Genomic DNA, 15,187 nt, shown 5'->3' on the forward strand with positions numbered 1-15,187 from the left:
CCAGAAAAATGGTAGGTGTGTAGTTACCATCTGCACCGACCACAGCCTTCGTTCTCCGCGCAGCCCAGCAGCAGTGAGAGGCCCCGGCTTTTGGCGGAGCTCAGCTGCTGACTTAGTGCAGAGGAGGGTGGGGGCTGCCCGCGGTCCAGTGCTCTGCACGCCGCACTCCAGCCGCAGGTGGGCTTATCGGTGTCCTCACGCGTGTCCCATCCATGCCGTGGGACACGGGAGTGGACATAGCGACATTCTGGAAGGTTCTGCCATGCCCCTTGCGCTAATAACCCGTTAGCATAAGGCAGACAAACATTCTAGCTATTAACGCTTTGCTATTTTGTTTCTCGCCCTCTGCAGAAAGTGAACGAAGGGAAATACCGCAGTTATGAAGAGTTCAAAGCTGATGCTCAGCTGCTTCTCCACAACACAGTGATTTTCTACGGAGGTTGAAGGGTTTTTTTCTTTTCTGTGCATGCTTCTCTATACCACTTAACCTTCGTGTTGGCAAATACCTTTTATAAAACATTACATTCAAAAAATTGATACTTTAATGATTTGTAAGTAATAATGTCAGGGTTTCAACTTTGGTAATGTGGTTAAAGTTTATAAAATTGACTGGCCAAGAATTCTAGTACTAAATGCTGAAAATATTTTTATTCTTTATAGTTTTATATATAAGCTTAGTTTGAGAGGCTTTTTATAAGCACTTTAATTCTGGTCCTCTTCCATTAACGTCCCATCATTTGAAGGAAAAGAAAGAAGGCACTCTGTATGTAGAGGATCCGTATTCTGTTGAATATAACATTACAGCTGTCTATAGAAATGTTGTTTGGCTGCCTGAACTTTATTTATGTTATTTTTAAAAAAATATTTATTTATTTTGAGAGAGCGAGAGAGCAGGGGAGAGGGGCAGAGGGAGAGAGAGTCCCAAGCAGGCCCCATGCTGCCAACACAGAGCCCGATGTGGGGCTCGATCTCATGAACCGTGAGATCATGACCTGAGCAGAAATCAAGAGTCAGATGCTTAACCGACTGAGCCCCCCAGGTGCCCCTGAAGTTCATTTAAAATAGACATTTTCATTTTAAATGGTATATGTCCACTCTAGTCACACTGAAAGAAAATGCAAATGGTTGTACTACTTTTGATAGTTTTGTGTTTCTGGATTTGTGGTAATAGATACTGTCTGCCTTTCATTACAGCAGACAGCGAGCAGGCTGACATAGCACGGATGCTGTATAAAGACACCTGTCACGAGGTACTGCTTACTCCCAATAATTAAACTCCTGCTGTTTTCCAGACTTAGTTTAGAATTCTGCTCTTACATATGTTTCAGTTTTGCCATTTCCTTTAAATATAATTTTATTTCCATGTTTGAAATACATGGGAAATAACGCAAATCAAGGAGGGAATTTTCTCAGAGAAATCCTAGGAGTTAGATTTAGTGGTTAAGTAACTTGTACAAATAAAGTATGTTTCCTTTTCTGTAACTGCTCTCAGGGATGTTGGTTACATAATGCAGGCAAATGTCTTGCACTGGGCAGACACTCAATAAATGTTACCCTCCTTTTCACTGTCAAATTAAAGCGTAATTAACATACAGTGTGATATTAGTTCCAGTTATACAGGGTAGTGGTCTGACACTTCCATACGTCACTGAACTGCTCCCCCAAGCGTGGTCCCGTCACCTCACAGCGTTATTACAACGTGACCAATTGCACTTCCCGCCCCCCCACCCCCCTGCCCCCTGCCCCCCCGCTCTGTGACTTACTAACTTTGTAATTGGAAGTTTGTACTCGATAATCCCCTTCACCCATCCGCCCATGTCCCTCCCCTCTGGCAACCACCAGTTTGTTCTCTGTTTAGGAGTTGTTTTTATTTTTTTTATTGTTTGGTTTTTTAGATTCCACATATGAGTGAGCTAACATGGTATTTGTCTTTCTCTGACTTATTTCAGTTGGCATAATATTCTTAATTCCATCCACATTGTTGCAAATGACAATATTTCATTCTCTTTTTATGGCTGAATAATATTCTAGTGTGTAAGTGTGTGTACCACTCTTTCCTAATCCATTCCTCTACTGATGGACATTTGGACTGTCTTCATAGTTTGGCTGTTGTTGATAGTGCTGCCTGTAAACATCGGAGTGCATGTGCCCTTGAAATCTGTATTTTTCTATCATTTGAATAAATACCTAGTGTGCAACTACTGGATTGCAGCATAGTTCTACTTTTAAGGTTTTGAGGAACCTCCATAGTGTTGTCCAGAGTGACTGTACCAGTTTGCATTCCCATCAACAGTGCATGAATGTTCCTTTTTCTCCACGTCCTCACCAACACCTGTTGTTTCTGTGTTGTTACTTTTAACCATTCTGACAGGTGTGAGGTGGTATCTCCTTGTGGTTTTGATTTATATGTTGCAGATGATGAGTGATGTTGAACTATCTTTTCATGTGTCTCTTGGCCATCTGGATGTCTTCTTTGGAAAAGTGTCTATTCATGTCTTCTGCCCATTTCTTAACGGGATTTTTTGTTCTCTGGGTGTGAAGTATTATGATTTCTTTATAGATTTTGGATACTAACCCTTTATCTGATACGTCGTTTGCAAATAATCTCTTATTCTGTAAGTTGCCTTTTAGTTTTGTTGATTGTTTCCTTCGCTGTGCTTTTTATCTTGGTGGGGTCTCAGTAGTTCATGTTTGCTTTTGTTCCCCTTGCCTCCAAAGACACGTCTCATAAGTTGCTCCAGTCATTGTCAAAGAGGTTACTGCCTGTGTCTTACTTTAGGATTTTGATGGTTTCCTGTGTCACATTTAGGTCCTTAATGCATTTTGAATTTATTTTTGTGTGTGGTGTAAGAAAGCGGTCCCATTTCGTTCTTCCACGTGTGGCTTTCCAGTTTTCCCATCACCACTTGTTGAAGAGGCTGTTTTTTCTCCATTGGATATTCTTTCCTGCTTTGTCGAAAACTAGTTGTCCATATAGTTGTGGATTCATTTCTGGGCTTTCTATTCTGTTCCATTGATCTGTGGGTCTGTTTTTGTGCCATACTGCCTTGATGATTACCACTTTGTAATACAGCTTGAAGTCCGGAATTGTGATGCCTCCAGTGTTGCTTTTCTTTTCCAAGGTTCCTTTAGCTATTCAGGGTCTTTTGTGGTTCTGTACAAATTCCAGGATTGTTTTTCCTAGCTGTCAAAATGTCAAATGGTATTTTGATAGGGACTGCTTTAAACGTGTAGATTGCTTTGGGTAGTATCAACATTTTAACAGTAGATTTGTTCTTCTAATCCATGAGCGTGGAATGTCTCCGTTTCTGCCATCTTCTGTTTCTTTCATCAGTGTTCGATAATTTTCAGAGTATAGGTGTTTCACCTGTTTGGTTGGCTTTGGTCCTAGGTGTCTTATTGGTGGAATTGTAAATGGGACCAATTCCTCAATTGTTCTCTGCTGCTTCGTTATTGGTGTATATAAATGCAACAGGTTTCTATACATTTGTGTTGTATCCTGCAGCTTTACTCAATTTATCAGTTCTAGTAGTTTTTTGGTGGAGTCTTTCAGGTTTTCTACTTAGAATATCACGTTGTCTGCGAATAGTGAAAGTTTGACTTCTTCCTTGCCCATTTGTATGCCTTTGTATGCCTTTTATTTCTTTTTGTTGCCTGAGTGCTGTGGCTGGGACTTCCAGTACTGTGTTGAGAGTGGACATCTCTGTCTTGTTCCTGATCTCAGCAGAAAAGCTCTCAGTTTTTCTCCATTGAAGATGATGTTTGCTGTAGTTTGTGGTCTTCATGACCATGTTCCCACTACACCTGCTTTGTTGAGGGTTTTTATAATGAATGGATGTTGTACTTTGCCACATGCTTTTTCTGAATCTATTGAAATGATTATTTGATTTTTGTCATTTCTCTATTAGTGTGGTGTATCATATTGATTGATTTATGAATGTAATCACCTTTGCATCCCCAGAATAAATCCCACTGATTGTGGTGAATGATTTTTTTAATTCTTTATTTTTGAGAGAGAGCGAGACAGAGTGTGAGTGGGGGGAGAAACAGAGAGAGGGGGAGAAACAGAGAGAGAGGGAGACACAGAATCTGAAGCAGGATCCAAGCTCTGAGCTGTCAGCACAGAGCCCGACGTGGGGCTTGAACTCACGAACCACAAGATCATGACCTGCGCTGAAGTTGGACACTTAACCGACTGAGCCACCCAGGTGCCCCATGAATGATTTTTTAAATGTATTGTTGGATGTGGTGGTGGTGGTTTGTTATTTTTATATCCATGCTCATTAGGGATATTGGCCTATACTTCTCTTCTTTTTATTGTCTTTATCTGTTTTTGATACAGTGCTGGCCTCATAAAGAATAGTATAATCCATTCATATATTGATGAACCCTTGGGCTGCTTCCATATCTTGGTTATTGCAAATAATGCTGCTGTAAACATCGGGGTGCACATATCCCTTTGAATTAGTGTTTTTGTATTCTTTGGGTAAATACCCAGTAGTGCAATTGCCTAGAATTGTTGACTAGTTCTGTTTTTAATTTTTTGAGGAACCTCCACACTGTTCTCCAGAGTGGCTGCACAAGTTTGCATTCCCATCAACAGTGCAAGAGGGTTTCCCTTTCTCTGCATCCTCACGTACACCCTTTGTTTCTTGTGTTAATTTTTGCCATTCTGACAGGTGTGATGTGGTATCTCATTGTGGTTTTGATTTGTATTTCTCTGATGATGAGTGATGTTGAGTGTCTTTTCTTGTGTGTGTTGGCCATCTGGGTGTTTTCTTTGGAAAAACATTTCTTTAGTTCCTCTGCCCATATTTTAATTGGATTTTTTTTCTTTTTGGTTTTGAGTTGTGAAATTTTTTTTAAATATACTTTGGATATTAATCCCTTATTGTATATGTCTTTTGCAAATATCTTCTCCCATTCGGTAGGTTGCCTTTTTATTTTGTTGATTGTTCCTTTGCAGTGCAGAAATGTTACTCTCTTTGTTACAATTGTTTTCTTTTAAAATCTTTATTTTTAATGTTTGTTTATTTTGGGAAGAGAGAGAGTGCCAGTCGGGGAGGTGCAGAGAGAGGGAGACAACAGAATCCGAAGCAGACTCCAGGCTCCCAGCTGTCAACACAGAGCCTGACGCGGGGCTCAAAGTCACAAACCGCGAGATCATGACCTGAGCTGAAGTCGGCGCTTAACCGACGGAGCCACCCAGGCACCCCAATGTTACCCTCTTTGAATGAAAGATCCTATATAGACTTCACAGCAAAAAACCCCACAAAAACAAAAAAGCTCCTATTTATACAATAAGTAAAATACATATTAGCATATTAGAGGTTTTATTTGTGTGTATAGTCTTTTTTATTTGAAACACTCACCTGAAAATTTATATAAAAAGTCTTGTTTTCTGATAAAATTTGACCTTTGTTTTTTCATTCATTCCACAAATATTTATTGAGTGTCTACTATGTGCTGTGCAGGGTGTTAGGAGAGATAAAGTGGTGATTGAAGTACTGCTTTTTGCTCATGGGGCTATATTCTTCAGAATATACATTCTGAAGAAAGAGGCTCAAAAAAGAAACGGACAGAATATGTTTCTTCACAAGACGTGAAAGAGTGTTATGAAAGGAAACAAGGACTAAAACAGAATGAGGGAATGTAAGGACTGCTTTTATTGGTAATGGTACTTAAGATGGGTAGACCAGAAGGATCTGTCTGCTGAACTAGCATTTAATGTGCATATGAACCAGAAGGAGGGCGGGAGCCAGGCTGGGAGTGGAGGCCAGACCTCCTGAGGACCTGTCTTCTGCTCCAGGCCCGCCTGGGACCATGGAGATGGTCTGAACAGGAATGTGGCAGGCTCTCCTAGTATTCATTGAGAAACGAAAAATGTAATCTCAAGGAAGAAAATTCAGGACTATCTGTGCACATGAGAGAGAATGCTAATTTACATGGATCTGTTTTATACAGTTGGATGCTCATGTTTTGTGTAGGCTAAAATAGTTGCTTTTCTTTTTTTAGCTGGATGAACTACAGCTTTGCAAGAATTGCTTCTATTTGTCAAATGCTCGTCCTGACAATTGGTTCTGCTACCCTTGTGTATGTGAAATTTTGCGATTTTCTGTTTTTTACCTCTTAAGTGTGTGATGTACTATTCTAAGCAAGGTTATTTCCAATTTATTTAAGGATTATAATCCTTCCTAGGTATTTTTCTTTGTATCATAGTATATACATGGGCTTAGTCAGCATTAAACCTGAAACACAGGGGAAACAACTTGGCATCATTACCCATTTCTGACTTTAAAATGAGGAACTTCAGAATAAACCCTTAATAGATAATAGAGTGAACTTCTGCTCTTCCCGTTTTTTTCACAAGAAAGATAAGGCTTCCTGTATGCTTGTGGCTATGTGTGGTCCCCTGGAATGACAGAATTTCAGGAAGGTCCCGACTGGTCTGTGCCTGTGGTCGGGGCTGCGCCCAGCCCTGGGTGTGCCAGGCTGCCTGTGGAGGACGTCCCTGTGCTCCTCAGGTGCTCTGGGGTCTCTGTGATTCCCTAAGCCTGGAGCAGGACCTCAGACTTTCACATCTCTCACAGGCTCCCAGGTGCTGGAGTGCACCTTACAATGCAGTTGAGGGTGTTGTGTTTGCCACTGTTACTCACGGGGTCTCACCTTGGAGACTGGCTCGTCCCTAAGTGCTGCAGGCTGTGTTTTCTGAGAGATGAGGGTCCATATCTCTGCTCTTATGCAGACTGTAAGTTTTTGGTGCTTTACTTGAAGGCAAGAATCAATCTGAGAAAAAAAAAAAAAGCTCTATGGGTTTAGGAGTTAAAAAAAAAGCAGTGTTTTCAAAATACTGCACTATACTTCCTAAGTTGAGCATTAATGACATGTGTGCATTTAATACTTTGAAAATAACATGGTTACATAAAACATTTTATTTCCAGATACCTAATCATGAACTGGTTTGGGCCAAAATGAAAGGTTTTGGTTTCTGGCCAGCCAAGGTCCTACAGAAGGAGGACAACCAGGTTGACGTTCGCTTCTTCGGTCACCACCACCAGAGGTAAGCATGATCCTGCGCCCACCAGGGCTGACCTCTGAGTGACCCTTGGGGCATCCATCAGATGGTCCTTGGTACTGGGAGGGCAGAAAACAGTCTGTAGTTCAGTTTGGAGAAACAAATCACATCACCTCGGTGTTTTGTTGTTGTCGTTGTTGTTTTTGCATTTATTATCCATTGCTCTATTTGGTTAATCATCTTTTCCTTTTTTCTTGAGAGTTCAATAGATAAGTGCAGGGGAAAAAATTAATAAAAACCAGGAAATCTAGTACCCAGAATAGGAAATTACTAATACTTTGCCATTTTTGCCTTTTGTTTTGTTTTGGCTTTTAAAGTTTTTATTTAGTTCCAGTTAGTCAATATATGGCAGATCAGCATGTAGCCTGACGAGGCAGCGGACGACGATTTTTGCAAATGGTACTTGGAGTTTGGGCTCCCGACATGGTGTGATGCAGCACAGGCTCGTGCTGGGATTGCGTGGTGAGGCGGGTGTGGAAGGGCTCTAAGAATGTGGCCACTTCATGGTTTGTGAAGACAGGATGCCGTTTCAGGCACCTTTTCAAAGCTCTGTTAAAAGCCACAGACAAAAATCATCGACGTGGGAGCAGGAGACCATGTCGACCTTGTGATCTAAGGATGTGCATAAGAATTACAGGAAGGGAACTGCCAGACATGGTATCCAGCCTATATTTTGAAGTTCCTGTTGCCAGGGAGATGTGTACAGCCCAGCTTAAAACTTTACGTTTTCATGATACAGTATCTGTATCCCAACAGTAAAAATTTCTATTACTGTAAACTTATTTTTTTATTACAAAAATTTTTTTAAATGTTTTTATGTATTTTTGAGGCAGAGGCACAGCATGAGCGGGGCAGGGGCAGAGAGAGAGGGAGACACAGAATCCGAAGCAGGCTCCAGGCTCTGAGCTGTCAGCACAGAGCCCGACGTGGGGCTCGAACTCACAAACCACGAGATCATGACCTGAGCCGAAGTCGGACGCTCAACCGACTGAGCCACCCAGGCGCCCCTGTAAACTTATTTTTGCATAGTTATGTATTTCATACAAAGAATGTGAACCATACTATGAAATTATAGCTGCCTCTTTCATTGTGATATCAAAACCTTAAAGTATTGTTCTGAGTAACATTGTCACTAATAGCCGTGACTGGACACTGATGAAAGTTCACAGATACTAAAAGTAAAGGGGAAAAATAGCAAGTCAGCTACATGATCTAAAGGCCTTTCCAAGTATTTAAATGTCTGTTGTGCCTGAAGTTGTGAGGGTTTTATGTAACTGTCATCACTGTGAGAAACTATGGAACAAGAGACTTTATTCCTCTCCATAGTGAATTTTTAGTCTTCATTTAATTTAAATAGAAGTTTAGTGGCAAGAAACCTACGGATAGTGTAAGTTTCCAAAAACGTAGTTCCATTCCTTCAGAGATAGATGCATCCCTAGCTGATGCTGTCAAGGCAGGAAACATGGGTAATCCCACCACTGACTACAGAACGAATGCTTTGACTGTATGGATTATGAAGTAGCAGCACATTGTATCGGGTTTGTTACCGTGCCCCATCAGAACGGGGATGGAGGGGTGGGGAGGCCTGGACAGGGGTACGGAGGGCGGCCTCCGTAGCAGTGGAGAGGGCCGGCGGGCTCCACCGTGGCTCATGCTCTGGCATGTGCTTGTCCTGCTCTGGTCTCAGACACGGTGTTCAGTCCCTCTCAGCCTCGTTTCCTCACTTGTAAAATGAGGGCTTCCGTAGCACATCGTGGAAGAGTTTCTCTGTCAGGGTTAGAGAAATGTTGGTACGTTCTGATCGAAGCACGGTGCCTGGTGTGCAGCAAATACTTAATAAAAGTCAGCTTATGGTACAAATATCCAAACAGGGAAGAAGTTTCATTAGTTAACCTAGAGAAACCAAGAATTCGTTACTTAAAAAAAAACATACTACTAGGTTAGAACTGATAATCGGAACTTTCTAGCAGATTAAAAATTTTTTCATCCATTTTCCGACAGCTTTATAGTATCTACAACCATGAGTGGTATTTTGATAATGTGAGTTAATTTGTCTTGTCATTCATTATACAATGCAGATAGTATTTTAAAATAATATTTCAGGTAATCTCCTTGGGTCCTTGGCATGTTTGTGATCTGAACAGAAAATTACAACATAAAATTCCATTTCCAGAGAGTTTTTTTTTCTTCCAAACTTATTACTTCCTGGAATCTAAAAAATCTAAAAAATTCTGGACAGATGGCTCTCTGAGGACTTTAGTTTAGAAAATACAGCTGACCCTTGAACAACAAGAGGATGGGGGTGCCAGCTCCCCCCCCAGTCCTAACTCACCTATGACTTTTGACTCCCCAAAAGCTTAACTATAGCCTTTCTGATAATGTAAAGTTAACTCCTGCTTTGTATGTTACATGTATTATATGCTGTATTCTTACAGTAAAGGAGGAGAAAGTACATTTACAGCCCTGTCCTATGTCAAAACAGTCTGTGTATGAGTGGACCCCTGCAGTTCAAGCCAGTGTTGTTCAAGAGTCAACTTTAACAGGTCTACAATTTTACTATAAATTCAGAATCTTTTCCTTTCCTTCTCTGGTTACAGTGTGCCTAATAAAATACTTGAACTAAATGAGTGATGAGGACATACCTTATAAGTTACACTGTATCTTACTGGCATATTTGATTTATTAAAAGCAATCTTTATACAGTTATAATAATGAGTTTTAATTAAGCAATATGTTACCAACCAAGAGGAGATGGCTAATAAAGGCCTAGCAGCAAGTTTTCACTAACACTGTTTTTAGCGTCATAACTGTTTTCAGGTGCACATCTCGGTGGTGTTGAGTGCATTCATACTGTTAGGCAGCATCACTACCAATAAGTGTTCTTTTGCCAGTTCATCCCATCTTCGTACATAGGCAGGAGAAGGAAAACATATATAAATCAATGGTCTTACCCTAGCCCGCACTGTGTGCTCGGCACAGAGTGTGCTGCCCCTCCCCAGGGCCTATGCAAACTGGGACCAGGAAGAAAGGTGGCTGTGACCCCACTCACTGGAAGCGGGGTTTTGCTAGGATTTGCACGGTTGGCCTGCCAGAGGAAAAAGTAGCGGGGCGGTCTGTGTCAACAAGGCTGAATCTCTGCTGCAGGTGGCCAGGGGCCCCGGGAGCCAGCAGGGAGCTACAGGCAGGAAGGAAGCACACCATTCTGAGCTCATTTGCCATCAGGTTACCGAGCCATTTGATTCCGCGTGTGTTCAGAGCCTTCAGGATTGACAGATGTGCAGACAGAGCCAAATTAGATTCTGCCTCTTTTTATTGGACTTACCCTGAATTGTAGGGTGTCTTTGTAGATCGGATTGCCAGAGATAACCAGAGAACCTCTTTAAAAGTGGCACCTGATCCCCTGCAGTCATGGAGGGGATTATAGGAGAATGGGAACGTGTGTGTGAACCACACTGACGCTTAATTACGTCTCATGTTAAGAGCAGCCTGAATCAGTTTTCTTGTATCCAAGGGATAAACAGATTATTTAAGGAGAAAAAAAATACCAACAGGTCACAAATTAGTTCCAGGTAGTCAGCACTGTTAGTGACACAAATGTGTCTCAAAAACAGTTCTTCAAAAGTGTAGTTTACTTTGGTAGGGGGCCTAATGAAGCACTGATGTCAGATGAGACACAGTGGACGTAATACTTACAGATCCTTCGTGGCAGGTCACGGCTCCAGCTGTCGGCATATTTAATCTGGAAAGCCTGTGGCCTCACGTGCACAAGCGAGTTCCAAGTCTGCACTTGTGGTTTGTGTGTGTGCACCGTGCTTCCCTCGACCCTTTGGAATAGTCATGAGGCCGGTGTTTGTGACACTCTGTCCCTGCTGGCCGGAGTGGGGGGCAGGGGGAGCTGACCCGGCACACGTTTAAACAGGAGACAGACAAGAATCAGTCTCTCGGTGCTTGTGTGCTGTTCCTCACTTGTCCTGGCTGCTCCAGAGAGCGTCTCCCTAACTGTGGCTCGTGCACCTTGCTGTTTTTGGTCTTGTTTGTGACATTCCCTCTGCCAGTAGCTCCTCTCATGGGGCCTGGTATACATCGTCCTTGTCCCTCAGGCCCGGCCGCAGCTGTCTTCCTCTCAGGAGCACCCTGTCCCTTCACAGTTGTGACAAACCCAAAGAGCCTTCATGGCAGAGGCTGTGTGGGTGCAGGTGCCATCCTAGAACTAGGATGCTTGCACCCGGGACTCCGGCCCCTAATTCATAGCTCTTACCCAGCGCATCTGGGCAGCATCTCCTCCAGCGGTCCAGTGAGGCCGGAACATGGTAGCGGCCCCGTGCATTATTGGAGGAGCTGCAGTGCCTTCTGCTGGCACACGGTGGAGTCCAGTTGGGTGACTGGTGCCCAGGAAAACTTTCTCGAGAACTAAATCAAGTTTTACATCCAGTACTTTTGGGTCAGTACCACACATAATGCAGAGAACCTTACGCCCCTACCTGAGCACCTGGCTGCTGAACAGTAGATGCTGCGAGTCTGAATGTGATGAAACGTAACATGGGGAGGCAGCGTTTGCCCTCATCTTGTGCACACGTATCTGCAAACACACACCTGTAGTTGTGGTCTGCACAGAGCGAGTGTTGAGTAACGGAGTGGCAATGGGAGGAGACGCTGGAAAAAGGAGTTAGGAACAGGCTAACCGGGTTGAAGAAGGCCGTGACGGTGCTGAGGGGTTTTGAGGTACTTGAGAGTCGGCCCTGTTCCGAGAACCTGTCCCCTCCTTCCTCCTCCGTGTGGGTCTCCCCCCCCCCCCCCCCCCCCCCCCCCCCCCCCCCCCCCCGGCCATCACAGAATCTCCCAAGGCCTCCTTTGCAGTGGGGAGAATCTGCTGCCGTCTTAGGAATTTCTAACTGTATCTCTGCGGTTACTTGAAGGGCCTGGATTCCCTCTGAGAACATCCAGGACATCACGGTCAACGTCCACCGGCTGCATGTGAAGCGCAGCATGGGCTGGAAGAAGGCCTGTGACGAGTTGGAGCTGCACCAGCGCTTCCTTCGCGAAGGAAGGTTCTGGAAGTCTAAGAATGAGGACCGAGGAGAGGAGGAGGCAGAGTCCAGCATCTCCTCCACCAGTAACGAGCAGGTGGGTGTCCCCATCAGTCACGGTGAGCGTGAGCGCTGCCAGTGCGCGTTCCGACGGTTCTCCTTCCTTTCGTACAAAGGGGTAACGGGCTCTGCCAAAGGTATCAAAACCAGTTGAGGCAGACAGATAAGCAACCCTGATCCTGCCTCTCTTCCGTAGGCACATTAGTGCCCACCACCACACCTGTGCGGGAGTTCCGTGGGTGGTGACCACGTGGCGGCAGGTGTGCTAAATGCAAAAGGGGGCGGTTACTCGCTTCTTCCCTGTGGGCCATGGCCAGTGTTGTCAGCACAGAAGTGTTTCACAGCATCTGGAGTAATGTGCTGTTGTTTTTATGATGCCCACAGCTAAAGGTCACTCAAGAACCAAGAGCAAAGAAAGGACGACGTAATCAGAGTGTGGAACCCAAAAAGGAAGTAAGTGGCCCGCCTTGCAGTGTCCAGGTGGCACTGCAACAGGAAGTATCTCCCAAGTTATGGTCAAGACAGTTGGCTCCAACGTACGGCACTTGTGAAAAGGCACTGCCGTCAGATAACATCAACCAGGTTGGAACCCGTCTTCTATCAGTAGAATAAGCCACACACAAACCAGAAGTCTCCTATCTCAGACCAAGTCTGGCTAAGTGGGAGGGCACTTGGCTGCATTTCCTGCAACTCTGCTGGTTTTCTAGTAGCATGATTAAAAACAAAGCACTTGTCCACTACATCAATTGGGTCAACATTGAAAAACTGGAGGACACGAGGGTTAAGCTCAGCCTTTTAAAATGATAAAGTCTGTTAATGCTCTAAATCCAAGGATTAATCTTAGCACAATTCCAAATACTTAGTGAGAAGTGGTTTAGAATTTTAGGATATCTGTTAATGATCTAGTCCAAAGAAGTGAGTCTAAACTGATAGTGGTTTAAGTTTTAAATATTTTTGCTTAGGCTACCTGAAAAGCAAAGACCATAGTATTATATGCAATGACATTATAAATGAAGATCCTATTTAGAATTACCATCTCTATTAATTGAATGGAAGTTTTGAGGGTTTAATTGTGGTAAAATCTGCATAACAGAATTTCCCATCTTAATTCCAGGTTTCTTAACCGTAGTTTATTACGTGGCTATTTATGTGTATCGCTATGTTTTTATCCTAACAGAGCTTGTTCTTGAACTGGCGGACTGGTGGCTTTGTTTCACATCTGAGCACTGTCCTTACCCTTTAGGAACCAGAGCCTGAAACTGAAGCCGTGAGTTCCAGCCAGGAAATCCCCACGATGCCTCAGCCAATCGAAAAGGTTTCTGTGTCCACTCAGACCAAGAAGTTAAGTGCCTCTTCACCAAGAATGCTGCACCGAAGCACACAGACCACCGGTGATGGAGTGTGTCAAAGCATGTGCCACGACAAATACACTAAGATTTTCAATGACTTTAAAGACCGAATGAAGTCTGACCACAAGCGAGAAACGGAAAGAGTTGTACGAGAAGCTCTGGAAAAGGTAAAGCCCCCCCCCCCCCCCCCCCCCCCCCCCCCCCCCCCCCCCCCCCCCCCCCCCCCCCCCCCCCCCCAACGAGGACCCTGAGTGTGACGAGAGTTTTCCCGTGGTGGGTTATTAGCAGCTTTCACGTGGGCATCCTCCAGGCTGCTCCTTTGTAAAGCCAGGAACATAATAAGACACCTTTGATAACATTTCAGTTAATAGTGATAACTTGTGTTTCTTCATCGAAGGCGTTGGGAGCTCTTGATGGGTTGGAGGGAAGAGGGGTGTCCTCGAAGTAGACGCGGTGTTAGGGTTCTCTTCAGGGTGATGGTCCGTGTGAGCTGAGGGCAGACCGTTACGGGCTGACCTTTTCATTTCAGCTCCGTTCCGAAATGGAAGAGGAGAAACGACAAGCTGTAAATAAAGCTGTAGCCAATATGCAGGGTGAGATGGACAGGAAATGTAAGCAAGTAAAGGAAAAGTGTAAAGAAGAATTTGTAGAAGAAATCAAGAAGCTAGCAACACAGCACAAACAACTGATTTCTCAGACCAAGAAGAAGCAGTGGGTAAGTATACGTGTTTTTCTGAAAATGTACCACCCAGTGTACCGTAGATGTGATGAAAATCCGTTCAGGAAGACATATGTGGAATGTGCAAAGTTCATACCTGAAGTAAGATCAAATGTGAAATTACCAGCTTTAATTAATTTTAAAATTTTTATTGAAAAGTCCTCTCATCTGTGGAGCCACATGACGAGTATTGCTCAGGATTATTTTGTTAAATTGGGATTGTGAAGTGTCAGTACAAATTCAGCGCATCTAGCTCACGTGACATGTCCGCTGTGCGGGGAACGTATGTGGAAAGGCTGGCCGGCTCTTCCGTCTGCCTGTAACTCCTGGTAGCCAACCTCTCGGTCGTGAGACTATAAATGTCAGCATCCCAACGGCAAGTTAAAGATTTTCACATTTGGCTGCCCAACGTTTATCCATTAGACTCTTTTCAGTCGATTTACTTTTTGATCATAACAGCTCACTGGTCTGTAACTCCACTTAGAATCTGACGAATTGTCCCCTTTCACAGTGTCCTGTTTGTCACTCTCGTCTTCCCCTAGAACAGGAGCTCTGGGCGCATGTGTCCACCTATCTCAGCTAACTGGTGGTGGAAACGTTTTACTCCCAAAAACTCATCACTTGTTTAATTTTTTTTTAATGTTTATTTATATTTAAGAGACAGAGACAGAGTGCAAGTGGGGGAGGGGCAGAGAGAGCGGGAGACCCAGAATCCAAAGCAGGCCCCAGGCTCCAGTGGGTTTGAACCCACACACTAAGATCATGACCTGAGCCGAAGTCAGATGCTCAGCCGAGTGAGCCACCCACGTGCCCCTAGCTTGTTCTTTTTAATAAGTAACCGTAAGAAGTTTTGTGATTCTTCATTTGATCCAGACTACATTTTTTAGAGTATAATTTATTGTCAAGTTGGCTAACATACAGTGTATACAGTGTGTTCTTGGTTTGGGGGGTAGATTCC

General features: G+C 43.7%; 1 protein-coding gene across 23 annotated transcripts in view; it reads left to right on the plus strand.

Moving 5' to 3' along the window:
* Positions 1 to 15,187, plus strand: part of ZMYND11 (zinc finger MYND-type containing 11) — a 134,457-nt gene that overhangs the window by 110,890 nt on the left and 8,380 nt on the right. For 10 of the 23 annotated variants that reach the window (XM_043563233.1, XM_043563232.1, XM_043563242.1 and 7 more), the window contains 8 exons: positions 352 to 439; positions 1,195 to 1,250; positions 6,016 to 6,093; positions 6,942 to 7,060; positions 11,992 to 12,199; positions 12,547 to 12,615; positions 13,406 to 13,678; positions 14,041 to 14,226. In XM_043563233.1, coding sequence (XP_043419168.1) covers positions 352 to 439; positions 1,195 to 1,250; positions 6,016 to 6,093; positions 6,942 to 7,060; positions 11,992 to 12,199; positions 12,547 to 12,615; positions 13,406 to 13,678; positions 14,041 to 14,226 — 1,077 coding nt within the window. Of the gene's footprint in view, positions 1 to 351; positions 440 to 1,194; positions 1,251 to 6,015; positions 6,094 to 6,941; positions 7,061 to 11,991; positions 12,200 to 12,546; positions 12,745 to 13,405; positions 13,679 to 14,040; positions 14,227 to 15,187 lie in introns of all 23 variants that reach the window. The other 13 variants (XM_043563244.1, XM_043563238.1, XM_043563235.1 and 10 more) reach the window with 3 other exon arrangements.

This window comes from Prionailurus bengalensis, chromosome B4 (assembly GCF_016509475.1).
Source record: "Prionailurus bengalensis isolate Pbe53 chromosome B4, Fcat_Pben_1.1_paternal_pri, whole genome shotgun sequence".
NCBI classification, from domain to species: domain Eukaryota; kingdom Metazoa; phylum Chordata; class Mammalia; order Carnivora; family Felidae; genus Prionailurus; species Prionailurus bengalensis.